The sequence below is a fragment of the Motacilla alba genome, chromosome 2, assembly GCF_015832195.1.
Source record: "Motacilla alba alba isolate MOTALB_02 chromosome 2, Motacilla_alba_V1.0_pri, whole genome shotgun sequence".
Taxonomy (NCBI): Eukaryota; Metazoa; Chordata; class Aves; order Passeriformes; family Motacillidae; genus Motacilla; species Motacilla alba.
Genome location: NC_052017.1, coordinates 8,352,405 through 8,368,289, shown reverse-complemented (window position 1 = coordinate 8,368,289; position 15,885 = coordinate 8,352,405). Strand labels below are relative to the sequence as shown.

Here is a 15,885-nt window from a genome sequence, read left to right as displayed (position 1 = left end):
TTGTGAATCTGTGACTGGAATTTGTGACTCTACAGTAGGCTAGTGTGAAATAAAAATACCTTTGTAAAAGTGATGTCTGTTTGCAGTGATGTCTGCTGTCCTTTCACAATGGCTGTAAGAGCATGAAAATTACTAAAGGTAAGTCAAAAGAGGTTGGGAATCCTGGTTGTGTTATTTTTTTGTATTTCAAAATCTTGACTTCAAAACATTTTTTTTTTTTTTTTTGCCTAAATGTCTGCATTTAGACATTTAGGATCAAAGGCTGTGCAGGACAGGTAAATAACATCCATGTATTTGTCAGCTTAAGGCCATACCATGTTTCACTAAGAGTGAGATAAAAAGAAATTCAAGAATCAGTGGCCAGGAGAGAGAAACTTGCTAGGTGAGGAATAATGGCTTAATGTGAATTTGGTTTTGTAGAGATATAAAATATTTTATCAGGTTTTTTTCAAGATTTTTTGCTTAAGTCAGCTGAGGACATTGTAGGCAAAAATCTGCCTTTTTTATATTAGCATAGGAGATCTGTGGTTTTTTGAATATAAGTAACAGTTCTGTATCTGGGGACAGCTGAGGGGGAAATAAGGGAATGTTGGTTGTTGCACACATTGGATCAAGATGTGATGAGATGTGATCTGTGCTCCGTTTCATTGAAGTAGTTAAATGTCAGTTGGTTGCTTCCATAAATTAGATGGTACTTCGTTTAAAGAGGCCTCAGTGTAAGGTACAAAAAGTAGGCTACCAGGAGATAAGCTGATGGTAAAGTTTATTTGGTCCAGCTTTTCTGCACTGGCTGCCTCTCTGCCACTTCGTTATCTGGGCAGGGGTTCAGCCTTTCTGCAGCTGTGAATGGAATTGAGATTATAATTACTTTTTGTGACCAATTCTGTAATATCAATAGAAAATCAAAATGTGTCAGGTTAGTTTGTGTTCTTGCAGTATTTTAATGTGTTTGAGCTGTGGAAATTCATAGTTGAGCTGATGATGTACTTTTACCCCAATATTACTAACAGCAAGATGAACTGAGTAATATTGTTAGTAATACTGGGGTAAAAATACTGCCCAAAGAAAATGATGTTATTTTGAAATGTGGTTTTCTGCCTGACTTCTCCAGCATGCTGTGAGAAACTGCATTAGGTGACACATTATGAGTAGGTAGAGGCATCTGTAAAACAACTCAGTTTTGGAAGCTAGCACTGGAGCATTAGTTATTCCACCTCACCCCAGGCAGGAATGGGCTGCATTGCTGAACTTTTGTGCTTTCCCCACGCCTACGTTGCCCTGAACTTGCACATTTGTGCTGTATGTAGCAAGGTTATGCTTTGTAGAATTTCCACAGTTTCTGCTAACAGCCTTAACACGTAGTTGGAAGCCTGCAAATGGAATAAGAAGATAATATTTTCCTCTGCTGCTCTTGTAGTGGATAATTTTTTTTTTTTACAGTTTTAATTTGGTTTCAGGGTAGCTTACAGAGTTCTGCATGAGAAAAAATGTTAAAACATGTTTAAACATGTTAAATACTTCTACTTGTGAAGTGTCCAGATGGTACAGCCACCAATGCTAAGCTTGAATCTCTTATTACTGATGTAAATTGAAGCACTGGCTTCTAAAATATTTTTTCTTCATAAGACACTTATTTTTAGAGCATTCTTAATGCCCTCTATAGACCCTTCTGTTTGTGGTAGATTACAGCTGTGTATCTAAAAACCCAGAGATGTATTTATTTTTTATTTTTTTTTCTGGTTTTACTTGTCAGTTTATAATAGAATTCATGTAGCAATTTAATTTAAAACTGAAGTGTTTAATGGAAAAATTTGCCATCCTTTGGGAAGGAAGTATTCACACATGCAAGATCCCTGAAGTGGCTGTGATTCAGACCCCTTTCTTAGTCAATGGAAAAGGAAAAGAATTTGGCATATCTGAGTTAGAGCCTTCAAGAGGCAATGTGAGCATCTTCCCATCTCAGTGTGTTTGGAATTATTTCAATAAATGGTCGGAAACATTATATTGATTTGCTGTTAGTTTTAGTTGGAGGATATAATTTATTTTATAAAAGTGGCTGGTTTTTGCATGAGGACAATCTTATTAAGAGTTGAATATTTAAGTATTTCCACATTAGTCAGTGTCTTCATTTGAGTCTCCATTGTTGTCAAGTAATGACTGTTCAGAACAAGCAAAACTTTGTCTCTACTTTAAGTCTATTTATGCACTTTTGTTGCTTTATAATTAAATGTAAAAATACAGATTTACTGTAATTGTAATTTTAATTCACAGAAGAAAATTTCCAGGGAATTTTATACTAATAGTTGAAAGGTTTAATATAATTGTCTTAATCACTGAAAGGCAATAAATGTTTTTCTAATGGGTTTTCATTTATTAAATGAAACTTTACTAGGCAGACACCACTTTTCATTCCTTCTCTGAAAGCAGTGGGTTTTTGATACTGATAACCACATGATATTTAGACCTGTAGTCTGTATTACTTATTTAATATTACTAAAATTACTTCACATTATTAATTGCTCTATATTAGGAATTGTTTATTTTGCACTGACGAGGAAGGAGCTTACACATCTGTAGTGAAAATCTGTGAGGCAGACAACAATTTTATTTACAAAGGAGGGGAGGAGGCAGAACCAACGACTTTCTCCCATCCCTGTTTTTTGGGTTTTTTTTGTACCTTTTTCAAGAGTTTCCCAGCTTATTAATAAGAACTTCTAGCATTCTGGTGCTTTGGCCAGTTCCTAGAAGTGTGCTTTCTTCTTGGGCTTATTCACCCTCTCAGGGCATTAGTAATAGACATGACTTCAGGGGATTTACTTTTGTTTTATTTACTTATTTTAGAGCATTAAAAGTGACCTTTGTGCTTGTACATGTCATTTGCTTTTGGTAACTGTCTTCAGGGTTTCGTTCTGCCAGAAACACAATCACAAATTCCAAGTCTTTCTTTATACTTAATGTTACTTATCTTAATGCTCTGCCAAGCTACAAAAAAGTTGGAAAACATCTATTTATCTTCCTATCAGGCCAGTCTAGGAGGAAAGATTCTTTCTGATCCAGAAGTAAGTGATTAGAGGGAGACTCATAGTGTCAGAAATCCCACAGCTCCCATGTTGTTGTTGCAGGTGGCATTGGAAAGTCTGGGAAACTTGGTAGGTGGAGGGAGTGGATTGTCTGAGAGCTAATTAGTGAGAGCTGGGCTTGTGAATGGAACAACAGAGCAAACCTGTGGGGGAAAGGGGTAAGACTGGGACAGTGACCATTTTACTGTGATTATCCTTTAATTTCTTATTTCCCTTCTCCCCAGAAGGTTTGGTTTGGACGTCCACAGATATGTATCCATCCCTTTTAGGGCAGGCTGCAGCAGGGTAGTCATGTGGATCTGACAGCTGAAGGTTGTAATTATTTTTTTCCAGTTAGTGTCTGCCTGCATTTTGGCTGCTATTCTGTCTAGCTTTTCCTCATTTTAAGAAATTGGTATGTATTCTGTATTTTAGTATGTATTGTGATACAAAATTTGTAAGCAATAATACTTCAAATGTATTATTTCTCTGTTAAATTTACAAGAGTGATGCCCAATGTGGAAGTGCCAGCTCTTGGCTTAAGTGATTTCAATTCATGTATTTGAAACAGCACCTTAACTGCTAGGCAATAAATGAATCCCACCTTATTCTCACTGGAGTCCATCTTGCATTGGATAATTAAATTGATCTCAGGGAAAAAAGTGAGAAAGAACTGTTTTTAATTCTGGTCCCAAGGACTCAAGTCTGCAAGGAGTCCTTCTTGGTTCTCAGGTTATTTCACTGAGTTATTTGTGTGCAGTGGTGTCAACAGGATAGTTTGGGGTATGGACCCCAAACTGTGCTATAACATTGTGGTTTGGATGCTTCTCTGGGACACTGAAGAGGGAGCATAAGTTTTCTTTGGCAGAGGAGTCACTGCAGTTGAGTGTACAGGATCTTGAATAGATGGCCTCCTCCCCAGGCTATTGAGTCAAGACATCTTTTTCTTGAGCTCTACTTGAGGGAGTTTTGGTCCTTCACTTCCTACTTGGCAGGCATAACTCTAATGCCTATTGTTACATGTCTTTAGCCAGTACCCAAATAAACAGTTTTAGGTTTTTTTCCAACAAAACTTTATTTTTCTGGATTTTGTTACTTATCCTGTGTGGCTGTTAAGTTTGATAGACTTCAGTATTTTGGCTGCCTACTCTTGCTCCATTGACAGCATGGTAACAACTGTGAAACCATTTGAGAAAAGATACTAACAGAAAAATCAGCTGAAAGTTGCTGGGATGTTTTATCACTGACTTTTCCATGTTTTTATTGTGTGGAAAATAAATAAAAGCTTTAAAATATACTTGTGATTTTAATCTTAAAATCCCTATAGGCTGTGAAGTTTCTGTGAGGGAAGAGGTGGTGTAGGGGAAGACACAGTCAGTGCTAGTTATAGTCTGACGTATTTGATTCTTGAACGGGCAAGGAAATGTTGGTTTTCTTTTTCCCCTACTTACTTGAATCTGATATCTGAATATATTACTTCTTGAGTAAAATTTCTTAGCTTGCATCATGAAGATTCTGAGTCATTAGCAGCTACGTTTTTAAAATTAACTGAGTTTTCCTTAAACTAAAGCATTTGGTTTTGACTTAGTAATTAGTGTAGTCTCAGGAGGTAGTGACCCCTTGACTAAATATCAGTGTGCTAAATGTAGAATGTTTTTAATGTTGCCTGATGCAAAATTGTTCCCCTTACTTATTAAAAACTTGTTTGTGGACTGTCTTGAATAGGTCACAGCAAGGATTGCTCCAAGTCTGGTGTCAAACCATAGAAAGGGGTGAAAGGCTTGGCACTCATCTCTTCACTAATGCTAATAAATTGAGAAAGAGGGGGTGTCACATGCTAAAAAATGTAATTGGGGTTAATATATAACATCCCCAACCTCATACCCAGTGTAATTCTCCCTTTTTTAGTGCCTCCACTTCTCCTGCAGATGTTATCACGTGTGTTTGTTGCCATCAGCCCCTCACTGAACAAATCTTGAGGTTACTAAGACTCCTTTCTGTCACGTGAGAACAATGGGCGTCGTGTGTACTTTAAATGTGCCATGATTGCAGAAATGTTTCCCAGGCTTTCCCCATGGGTCAGGGCATGGTGTAAAAAGTGATGTTTACCTACTTTGCAAGAGGTCAAGATGTCCAAGCAGAACTGTGTGCACATATTCAGCACCATAGAAACTTAGTTAGCACTCTCTGGTTTTGTGTGTAACGTGTAATTTTTATTTCATTGATGATAGGGTGTTCTATTATTTTTATCTTGCACAGTTTGCAGCCAGGTTAAAATGTAGAATTAATAAAAGCCATTCTGTGTCCTGCATTAGCAATGTAGATCCAAAAAGGTCAATTTAATAGGAGCTAATAATTTGTTCATCAAAATCTCTATAGTCAGGTAATGTTCCAACAAAGAAATGCTTTTTCTTTAAGTATGGGGCTGTAGTTCTTTCACTTTACCAGGAATTTTGCCTCTTGCAAAAAGAGCTGATAACATACTGAAGGGTTTTCTAATCATTCATCAGCATTAAAACAAAAGAACTCTTGGTAAATATCTCAATGCATATGTTAAAATACATATAGCATTAGACAGCATTAAAAACTATGCTTAAATTTCTGAAGAATAATAATTGTGTTTCTCCTCACTACTGACAGAGCAAAAAATCAGCAGCAAATGGCTTGATTGCTTTCATTTATTTAATAATTCTGTCACAAAAAATAACTTGTGATTTTCTGGCCCAGGGTTGTGCCACTGCTTGGAAGATAACATTACCTTTCTTAGCTTAGCTTTGCTAGAATGGCAGTTGTCAGAGTTAAACTTTCTAAACTTAACAGAGTTTTCATGCGGCTCTTAATGGAGAGAGGAGCAGGCAGGAGGTTTCTTGCACTGTCCTTGTGAGTCAGGAGAGATCCCTGTGCTAACTGCTGGTTGTGTGAGAGGCCTGAAACCTGGTGGACAGCCAGTGTGCAGAGCAAGGTCTTCGCTTGTTACTGGTGCCAGATTAATGGCAAAGCATTTTGTGTTGTTACATTTGAATAATTCAAAGTAGTTACAGAATTTTAAATGGGGGGAAAAAAACCTCGACACTTTTGTCTCCATTATCAAGAAATTTTCCTTTTCTTTATTGAAAAGCTGTAAGGACCTATCACCACACGTTATCTTCTAAAGTAAAACCAGTTTCTAGGTGTTATGTGTTGACACATATATCAGGAAAAGTCTTAATGTGTTGTAAGTGGCATAATAGTCATCCCTCAACACAAATGTACTGCAGGGGAGAGGTGGTTTTCTTGGTAATTGAGTTGCTTGTATGACATCTGTTATTCCTTCAGGACTGTTGTTGCCATTTGTACTTCATTGGGTTTTTCAGATGAAGAATTATCTTTTTTGGCCATGTGCTGTTTTTAAATATCTTTTGGCTATTTGTCATCTGTGATGACTTATCTGTGTTAATCATAATAGAAAAGAAACATGGTAAGATTTTTATGATACAGAGTAGCAATTAAAAATTTGTCAGAACACTTCTAAAATAATTAAAATATTTCCTGCTAAAATTAAGCTTTTCTGGAAACATGAACCCTTAGGCTGGTGCTCCAGGCAGCATAAGTAGCTCAGGATTAAGCTATAAAAACTTCTGATTATCTTGACAATTGAATTTTAAAGAATTAGAAGTCTGAGAGTCAGGTATCTCTAAGGCTGTACAAACCACAAGATCCTTAGGATGTGTTTGTAGGACAGCTTTTATTTGCAGGCAGGCCTTGAGAGCTTCGAATGCTCCTTTTTTTTTCACTCCCCCCATTAGTGCAGAGAGAAGATGACAGATATTACTGAGCTCCTGGCAAGTTGCAGTCTGCTGGGATTGATGTGTTAAATATCTTTCCTTTAATAAAATGCTTCACTTGGTTAAGTGCTCGTGTTAAAGAGCTTGGTGGATTTTGAAAATATGCTGTGAATGAAAGTGTAGGTGAGCTCTGGACTCATAAGCTGTGAAACTTTGAAGTTTAAAAAAAAGAAGTTGGGAGTTTGAGGGTATAATCTGTCATTTTTTCCCCCCAGTTTTCTTGGTAAACAGCTAAATTACAGTTTCTATTGGATTATAGTAATTTGCTTCCAAACGTTTTTATTTATCATATTTTTTTTCATCTTCCACAAAAGACTCCTTTAATGTGTCATTCAGCCTGCAAGGTGTCAGACTTCTTCTTAGGGACAGTAGGGAACCGCGTGGGGCATTGACTTTCAGGAGTGGCTTTTGCTTTATGGATAATCTGAAACTCAGCTGGAAGAATTTGTATAGTGTTGGGTGTGTTTTGTTTTCCTGTTCAGCTGTTACCAGAGATACTGTTACAGGCTTGTAGTGCAATTGATGCTTTATTCTGGATACCTTCATGGAAAAGGGCATTAAAGTGGAGAGTTACTAAAACCAAAATCGCTGTTGAGAAAGAGAAGTACTGCCTTTCTTCAAACTGGCGGGTGTTCATGCTTCCTAAACACTGATCCTGAGTCCACTTAGGGAATGTGTCCCTCCCTCTCATTTACTGACAAGCAGAGAAGTTGATGTATGAACTGAAGACCAAAGATCAGACTCTTATCAACTCTTCTGCCTTTCTTTTTAGCATGCATTAGTTTTATAATTTTGTTCTTTGTGGTCCAGTTTATCTTTCTTCTTCTTGGTGTACACAGCCTTCCCTCTTCTCTGCATGTCCCTGGAGAGTAGGAATAACCCCAAGTGTGTGCAGAAGTGAGGGTGCTTTCTGAGCCCCTTCTCTCTGTTCATGTCACTCTTTTTTTTTCTCTGGTATCTTCAGGGAATGTTTGAAGAACCAGCCATGCTTTATATTACTTCATCTGTTTCCATTGATGAAAGTGTGTCCTGGTTCCAGATTCAAATTTTCTAATCTTAGAGTGGCAAATAGTCTTTCTAATTGTAGGCTTTGTGTTAGACAAGATTTTTAGACAAGGAATATATTTTTCCAGGTCTTCTTACTTCTTTTATTTCTTTTCCAGCCCTTTCCCCTCATGCACAGAAATGCAACCTGAAGTTGTAGCAGTATTCTTAGTGTACAGCAGGGGGTGTATGAAAGCCCACCGCTTTAATATGCATTTCCATTGTCCATTTAATTTTATAATGTCAAACTTAATTACATTTTGTGTGTTTTGTGACTTTTTTTTTTTAAACTGCTCCAACTTAATCACAATCCCAGTATTATTTGGCCATTGAAAAGTAAATGTCAAATGAAAATTTGTCTGCCTTGAAATAGAAGTACTCCAGGGGCCAGCTTGTCTTACTGAAAATGAAGCCAGAGGTTGTCCAGAGAGGTTTTGGAGTCTCCAAGCTTGGAGGTCCTGAACAGATTCCTGGGCAACCAGCTTTAGGTGTCTCTGCTTGAGCTGGGGATGGACCAGGTGACCTCTGAAGGTCCTTGCCAACCTCAGTCATTCTGTGATTCTCCAGAGGTTTTCTCCATGTGCACGGGGGAAAATTCTGTACCTTTCATTCCTTTCAAATAGCAGCTATTTGGCAGGTACTCTAAAGTAAGTATGAACTAATGTGCCTGAAACATTAATGTTTTCATAGGGCACAGTCTTATGGGTGCCTAATTGAGATTAAGTATTTACCTATGTGCTTTAAGTGTCTTAATTTCTTTTTTATCCTGGACCATTACCAAGTATTCATTAGTGTCTATGACAGAATATTTCTATTTATCACTTCACCAAAGTTCTTTAAAGTGTTACGATTTCAGTGTATCTAAATGAGTGTGAATCCTAGTCTGTGTGTGTGCTGTGCAATATAAAAATTCTTCTGCCCTGAGCAGAATGGAGAGAGTTGTCAGTGGTAATCTTCCTGTTCTGCAGAGGACTGGTGGAGGGGAGGAGCTGGTGTGCTGCAAGAGATCCCTGCTCATGGTTAGGATGCCTGGGGTCCTCGTTCATGGTTGGATGCAGTGATTATGTAGAGAGCACAATTTTTAGAGTAAATGTCATATAAAGATTACCCTTAAGTAACCCCTTAGTTAAGCAGCAAGGGAAGATGTGATAAAAATAGAAAAAAAATAATAAAATAAAACAAATGTTCTGTTTTTTAACTATCAAGTAGTCTTTGCAATGAAATATCCCCAAGCTGGGGTGAACCTGTATGAAAAACAAGTTGGATTTGCTCATGGAGATGTATACTGGCAAACAGAGAAAAAAAAAGTAAAATTATTATTTAAATATCAGTCTGATAGTTCCTTAATGACCTGGATGCCTGAAGAAAACATCCCAATCACTCTATTACTCAAAATTAGTTAAATGAGCGTTAGCAGTAGAAAGCAAATCTGATTTTTTGGTGTCATTTGGTGCATATATATTTGCGAATGTAGCATCAGCTGCGGGAGCGTGGTTCCATTCTCACGGGTGAGCTTTGCGTGCGCCGGGCGGGAGCCGGGAGCGGGGAGCGGCAGTCCCGCGGCCGAGCGCTGGAGGGCTCCGCAGACTGCCGGCTGCCGAGCGCTTCAGGGGAATTGCTGCATTGGACCTGCGCGGGGTTTAATGCTTGCCGGGCCATTTGGCTATTTGCCATAATTGGTTTTCCATTCCCTTGATTGGAATCATAGATAAAATTTTGCTAATCCACTTTCTTTGCTGAAAGTATTAGAAAAGTAATCCATCTTTTAAAAATGCTCGAACAAAATCATACGGTATAAAGAGTACTTTATGGAATAATGAGATTAATGAGAACTGTAAGGCATATGCAATTCAAAACGTTTTTCTATGGGTTTAAGGGGAAAAATGCAATCTGGGCACTCTAAAGCTATAAGTACTTCCTTTTTTATGCACTACCTTTTAAATGTGCATTACATGTTATGCTTTTGTCTATGATAAAATGTGAGTATGTATTTAGGAAGAAGGATCTGCTATTTACTTGTAATTTTAAAAACGTTTGAAAATACCCAATTTAAACTTCTTGGCTGTGCTTTTTTTCCTCCCTCTCCCCTCTTCTGCCCATAGGGCATCAGAGCACGGATTTTGGAAACCCTTGTAATGCTCATTCTTCTTGCACTGCTTATCCTTGGAATCGTATGGGTGGCTTCAGCACTCATAGACAATGATGCTGCCAGTATGGAGTCTTTATATGGTATGGAATGCAAAAGGACCTTCACCCAGTTTCATTGTAAATACAGAAATGCAGGTTTCCAGTTGAATGTATTTCTAGTACATGCTATGTGAGTATTGCACAGGTTGTGAAGAAAGTGTCTTAATTCAGTCAGCACCATTTTGATGTTAAATTCTGTGTCATAAGTAGCCTCTTGGTAATTAGCTAAAGCTGTGCTCAATGTTTTCTTTACAGACCTCTGGGAATTCTACCTCCCGTATTTATATTCCTGTATATCACTCATGGGATGCTTGTTACTGCTGTGTAAGTATTTTCCTCATTATTCCAAAAGATGAATGATATTATGGTGGGGGGATTTTTTGTGTATTGTGTTCAATTTTTTATGGTCAAAGGAAACTTTTTGATTGTGAAAGTAGAGTGGAATTTTCTTTTTCTGATTAAATTTAAATTTAGCTGTGAATTTGTTAGGTTTGGGTTCTGAAGTTTAAACAAATGGTGCTTTAGATTTTCAATTTTTGAGAAACTTTACAACTCACCCAATTTTGACTAATAACTTGGCAGGTAATTGAAAAATAGGGACTACATTCTGCAAAGAAAAGCACAATTTTTAAATGAAATGTCTGCAGGAGGCTGGTAGTATGGTGAGAAAATAATTTTGGAACATTTTGTCCTATATTCAGTAAACTACCGTTCTTCCTTTTGCAATTGAAAATGTTGCTGTATAGGCAGGAGTTGGAAGACAGTGCAGCGAGCTTTCATAATCACACAGCTGGTCTCTGGCCAGTCTGCAGGTCAGTTACACAATTGCATCTGAAAGAAATGCAGTAAAACCCCAACTTGCCACTGAAGTGCTCCTAACCAGAGTTCAGGCATCCATGATCAGGGGAATAAGAAACACGATGGAAGGCTCCAAATCCCACTTATAGTCTCAGCCCCCTCCTTGAATAATTTCTAGAAAATTGCTGAGAGGGACAGAACATCTCCTTTCTGGATCATTATGGTTTCATCTCTTCTCCTGACTTGACAGGTTCAAAGCTTACGTGGGGCTGTCACTGTGGAGAAAGGGTGGGGAATGATAATTTGTGATATTCTTTAAACAAATCTATGAAAGAAACCTCAGCGAGTCTCCTTGGGTTCTCTGTATGTGCAGGTTCTCAAATCCACTTTGGAGGAAGGTGGGAGGGTTAACAATGGGCTTCTCAGCATCTTGTGCAGGCTGTTCCAGAGTGGCATTCACAGAGGTGCTGAACACTTTAATGGGAAGTTGGTTTACAGAACTTCAAATCTGCCCTGCAGTTTGCTTCAGCAGAGCTGAAAACTCAGCCTGCTGAGTTCTGGGGCTGTTATAAACCAATTGACTGAAATTACTGCGACTAAATGCCAGGTTTTGGAAATGTGTAACTTAAGCAAATCACTGAGGTGAAAGCCCTCCAAGCTGTTAGGTCTGTGTAGCTAAAAGGGCAGTATACAGCAGTGGGGCAGAGCTTTAGATCTTCAGCTGGTTTAATTGCTGAAGCAGTGTTTGAGTAAAGCTTATTGCAGTGGTGATTTGGATCATCACTTCATTTGTCTTTTCTCCTTTTCCTGCAGGGTTCTTTTGCAGTAAAGGCAGACTAGCTTAAGTTGGATTTTTGAATACTCTTGTATTTTTCTTGTAATACGCAGTAGCTACAGTGAAACACTAATAAAAATAAATGCAATTCTCATAATAAAATCTTGTCTCATTTTTTTTGTAATAATGTTTTATTGTAATGGAAGGTATAGATGTACATGCTTATCCATATTGTTATAAATTCTTTCATCTCTGATATATTTCAGTATTTGAAGGCTGTTTTCCCTAAACTGTTGTTTTCTACTAATCATTTTCTATTATCATGGCTGAGCCTTTCTCCCAGGAAGCAGACATGCATCATTCCTGGAAACTATCACAGGCTAGGATCAAAAAGGGCCTGTTGTTATTTCACAGAAAATAATCCTAAGTCTGGTAGCTGAGCCTGCTCTCAATGGAAGTTGAATGATAACTTTGAGACCAAAGCAGCTTCAGGATCTCTTGGCCTTGCAGCTACACCTGTGCTAAAAGATGAAACATGCCTGAGATGTTCTCCAGTGCTGTGGCCAACCAGTGTTACTCCATCCAGGATATTGCAGTTGGCAGGTGCCTGTGCAGCTTTGGCTCATGAAAAAGGTCCCTGGGCTGCCTCAACTCCAGATGAGCACTGAGAATCCAATCTTAAAGCCCAGGAATGCATCATGGCACTGCTGAGTTTACCAGTGAAGACATAGTCTTTGGTGCCACATGCTTTGAATAAATAATTAATTGTTGAGCAAATTTAAGATCTCCAATTATGTGGTGTTCCTTGTTGACAAAAAGTCACAGTTAAGGTCTTGGAGGGCAGAGAAGCTTGTCTTGATCAAAATTCATGTGATTGCAATGTGCTTGAGCATTCATGTTGGAGGTTTAAGCTCTTGCAGTTCTTTCAAAACCAAAAAATGTGTGGAACAGCACACTAGGTATCTAAATAAAAAACTGTCTTTGACTTACAAATGTCTGTTTTGCATGCTCTTCCTTCCTGTGCAGTGTGCACGCCAGTGGGGCTCTCGCGGATGTTTACAGTAATGGGTCAGTTGCTGGTGAAGCCGACGGTAAGTGCTGCACGGTTCTGTCCTCCTGTGCTGCGCAGTTCTGTCCTGCTGTGCTACCTGTGTGAAGGTGGAATGGTATTTGGGTACTTCCTTCTAGAATGCTTACACTTGTACAGAACTCTTCAGTTCATCAGAGTTTCTGTAACCACTTGAAATGTACCCATTTCACATTTCTCATATAGCACAAAAGCTTATTTTTCCAAAGTTTTTCTTATAATAATATAGACTTTCTCTGATTTTTCAATTTCTGTCAGTGCTACTAATATTATTTATTACTAGCATTTCCTGCTGTGTTTTACCAGTGCCTGAAAAGCATGGGCATGTTCTGAGTTCAGTAGCAAAGAACACAAGAGCAAAGTCTGAATAACAAGAAGGGTACTTGGGGTACACACAGATGGGTGAAATGTGGGTAGTTGTCAGAGCTTGTTAAGATGCTCTTTGGTTCACGTTCTGAATGCTGTGAGGGAAGGGAGAAGTTTGTACCACATACAAGTGTTCTAGTGACTTTGGTGTCACATGTCCTAGTTTGTATTTACTAAAATTTGGGTGCACTTAGATCTTGCTTTCCTTTTCATTAGTCAGTTCAACCCTGGAAATAAAAAGAAAATACCTACTATTTTTATCTTTAGTCTCAAAGCATCTGGTAGCCGAGGTAGATCAATTTGGTTTTAGATTTCAATAGCAATTTATATTTTCATGAACTACTGGCTTATGTGGAAAGTTGCTTTTTAATACAAATTTTCAAAATCTTTAGTTATTTTTGTTTAAATTGGGTGTGAAGGTTGATACAATTTGAATGTAGGTCAGACATACTGTTCTGTCTCTTTAGATTGAAACTGAACATAAAAGCCTTAACTCAAAATAAAAACTTTGCTCACAGTAAAGATACAATTGTGTAACAGAATGGAATAATCTGTGAAGTTCTTATTTGTGTCACTATTGTAAAGTTGTAGACTGTATATTTAAAGTACAGGTTACAGGAGCAAAGTGAATCTGATGATGTAAGTTCAGTCAGGAAAACAAGTGTCTCTGATACTCAGTTCATGTTTCTGCTTCCAAACACAGATCCTGGAAGACCTAGATGAGCAAATGTATATCATCACTTTAGAGGAAGAAGCAATTCAGAGGAAGCTTAATGGTATGTATGCTATACCTGTAATGGTACTGCTTCAAATGTAGTATTTAGAGTAGAGTGGTTCTGGTCAGGAGTATTGGTCTCACTGTTGGGCAGCCTCTTCTCTCAAAACAGAAGATTTCAACATCTTAGCCTGTAACAAATGTTACAGGTGTACATTTCCTCACCAGGTTTTCCAAGATTGCCTCTCGTGCATGTGTGGTTTGCTTTGGTTTTGTTTTTGAATTGTTCAGTAGCTCTCTAATGTGGGATGTTCTGAGCCTGAGAGAGCAACTGAGTCGTTGTCCAGACCCACCTCCCTTACTTCAAAATAGCTTGGATTGGTAAATGAGTCTATTTCAGCCTTGTTTGAAGGACAATCAACTTACATTAGCATTGAGTTTTTGTTTTTAATTTGGAGGATTTTTTTGTTTTTCAGTTGTTATTTAAAATTTTAGGTAGTAATCCATTCAATATCAGAGCACTCCTGTATATTCTAGGAGTTATTTGGTGAATTTAATAAATAAAAAAGTTCTATTAATAAGTAATGAAAATTAATAATTACAAGAATGTTTTTAGACTTACTGTATTTAGTCTTAAAATTTTGCATTTCTTGATAAGGTGTTTCTGTTATGAAGTGTTAAAAACATGAAGTATGAAGTAAAGTACGAAGTTTTGACTTAGAATAGAAAGGAGTGTTGCAACAGCAAGCACCAGTTATGGAAAATTTATTGGCTCTGTAAACCTGGAAATGATGTTGTACAAATCTTCTGACTTGCTTTTAGCTGCATGGATAAGCCATCCATCCATAATTTCTGCATTACTGCAGTTTTGAAAACCAAGGAATTTTCGTGTAAGACAGCACAACAATGTATGTGTCGTGATGACTTATTTTAGCCTTAATTTTTAAAATTTCCTGTTTTTTCTCTCCTGCTTTTCAGTCTTCTGTCATATATCTTAAGCTTTCTTTCTCTGAGGTCTCATTAAGTCTCCTTTCGTAGTTGCTTGGTCAGGGGAAGTACCTTTGATAGCAGAGACCATGGTGGTCATCTTTATTCCAGGGCTTAAATTTGTGGAGCAGTAGTGACTTCTTTGTGCAGAAATCAGCCATCACTTCAGTTTAAAAGTACCATTCACCTTTTCAGCTGTTTATAGTGACGCGCTGTGTGTGCAGTTACACACAGGCACACAAAAAGGTGCAGGCAGTGAGTGTCTTTGAAGCTGTGATGGGGTAATGATAATCATTCTGTGTGTTTGATGTTAGCTGGGAACTGTAAAATATTTGTTACTGAATATTTTATGTTGTCATGGTGATTCTACTTGTGTACAACACAGAGCAATGACCCAGTAGTTATTCAGGAATCTATTGGAAGAAGTGTTCAGATGGGGAATGTGATTATTTAGGTGATGTCTGCCTGCTCTTTTTCTTGCAGAAGTCTCTCAACAGTTGCTGGTATTGCAGTTTAGTATCATTAGGCTGTTTGTAGGTGCCCACTAACTGGGTGTGGATTTAGGATGTGTGCCAGGAGCTCCCCTAACACCAGCCAAGAGACTGGATTTGCTTTCAGCACATGGCTTGGTATTCAGTGAGAAGTGGAGCTGCAGCCCACCTGTATTCCATGGAGCACTCACCAGCCTGCTCTTGAGCAGTGAAAGACATGGGGCCTAAGTGTCCTGAGACAGGAGAGGAACTGAATTCCCTCTGTTTCAGTGCTGAGGGAACGGCATTGACACCCCCAAAAGGGGCTGCTTGAAAATCCCTAGGTTGGTGTACAGAGAAAATTAATGGAGTTAAGCTGAAAAGTAAACGAAAATCTAAACTTGCATATAGCATGTAGTTGGGGCAGGATGTTATATGTGCAGGAAGATTCTTTGCAGGATTTTTGCAGTAGTTACTTTAGTAAATTTAAGCACAGTTCTCATTATGGTGAGCATGGAAACCTTCATCTTCTCTTCCAGAATTCTTTCTAATACATACAAATTATGCCAGAAG

General features: G+C 38.1%; 1 protein-coding gene across 6 annotated transcripts in view; it reads left to right on the top strand.

Annotated features, from left to right (window-relative positions):
- Window positions 1–15,885, top strand: part of LMBR1 (limb development membrane protein 1) — a 67,974-nt gene that overhangs the window by 31,969 nt on the left and 20,120 nt on the right. For 5 of the 6 annotated variants that reach the window (XM_038126538.1, XM_038126512.1, XM_038126521.1 and 2 more), the window contains 4 exons: window positions 10,030–10,156; window positions 10,370–10,438; window positions 12,714–12,778; window positions 13,844–13,916. In XM_038126538.1, coding sequence (XP_037982466.1) covers window positions 10,030–10,156; window positions 10,370–10,438; window positions 12,714–12,778; window positions 13,844–13,916 — 334 coding nt within the window. Of the gene's footprint in view, window positions 1–86; window positions 139–10,029; window positions 10,157–10,369; window positions 10,439–12,713; window positions 12,779–13,843; window positions 13,917–15,885 lie in introns of all 6 variants that reach the window. The other variant, XM_038126555.1, reaches the window with a different exon arrangement.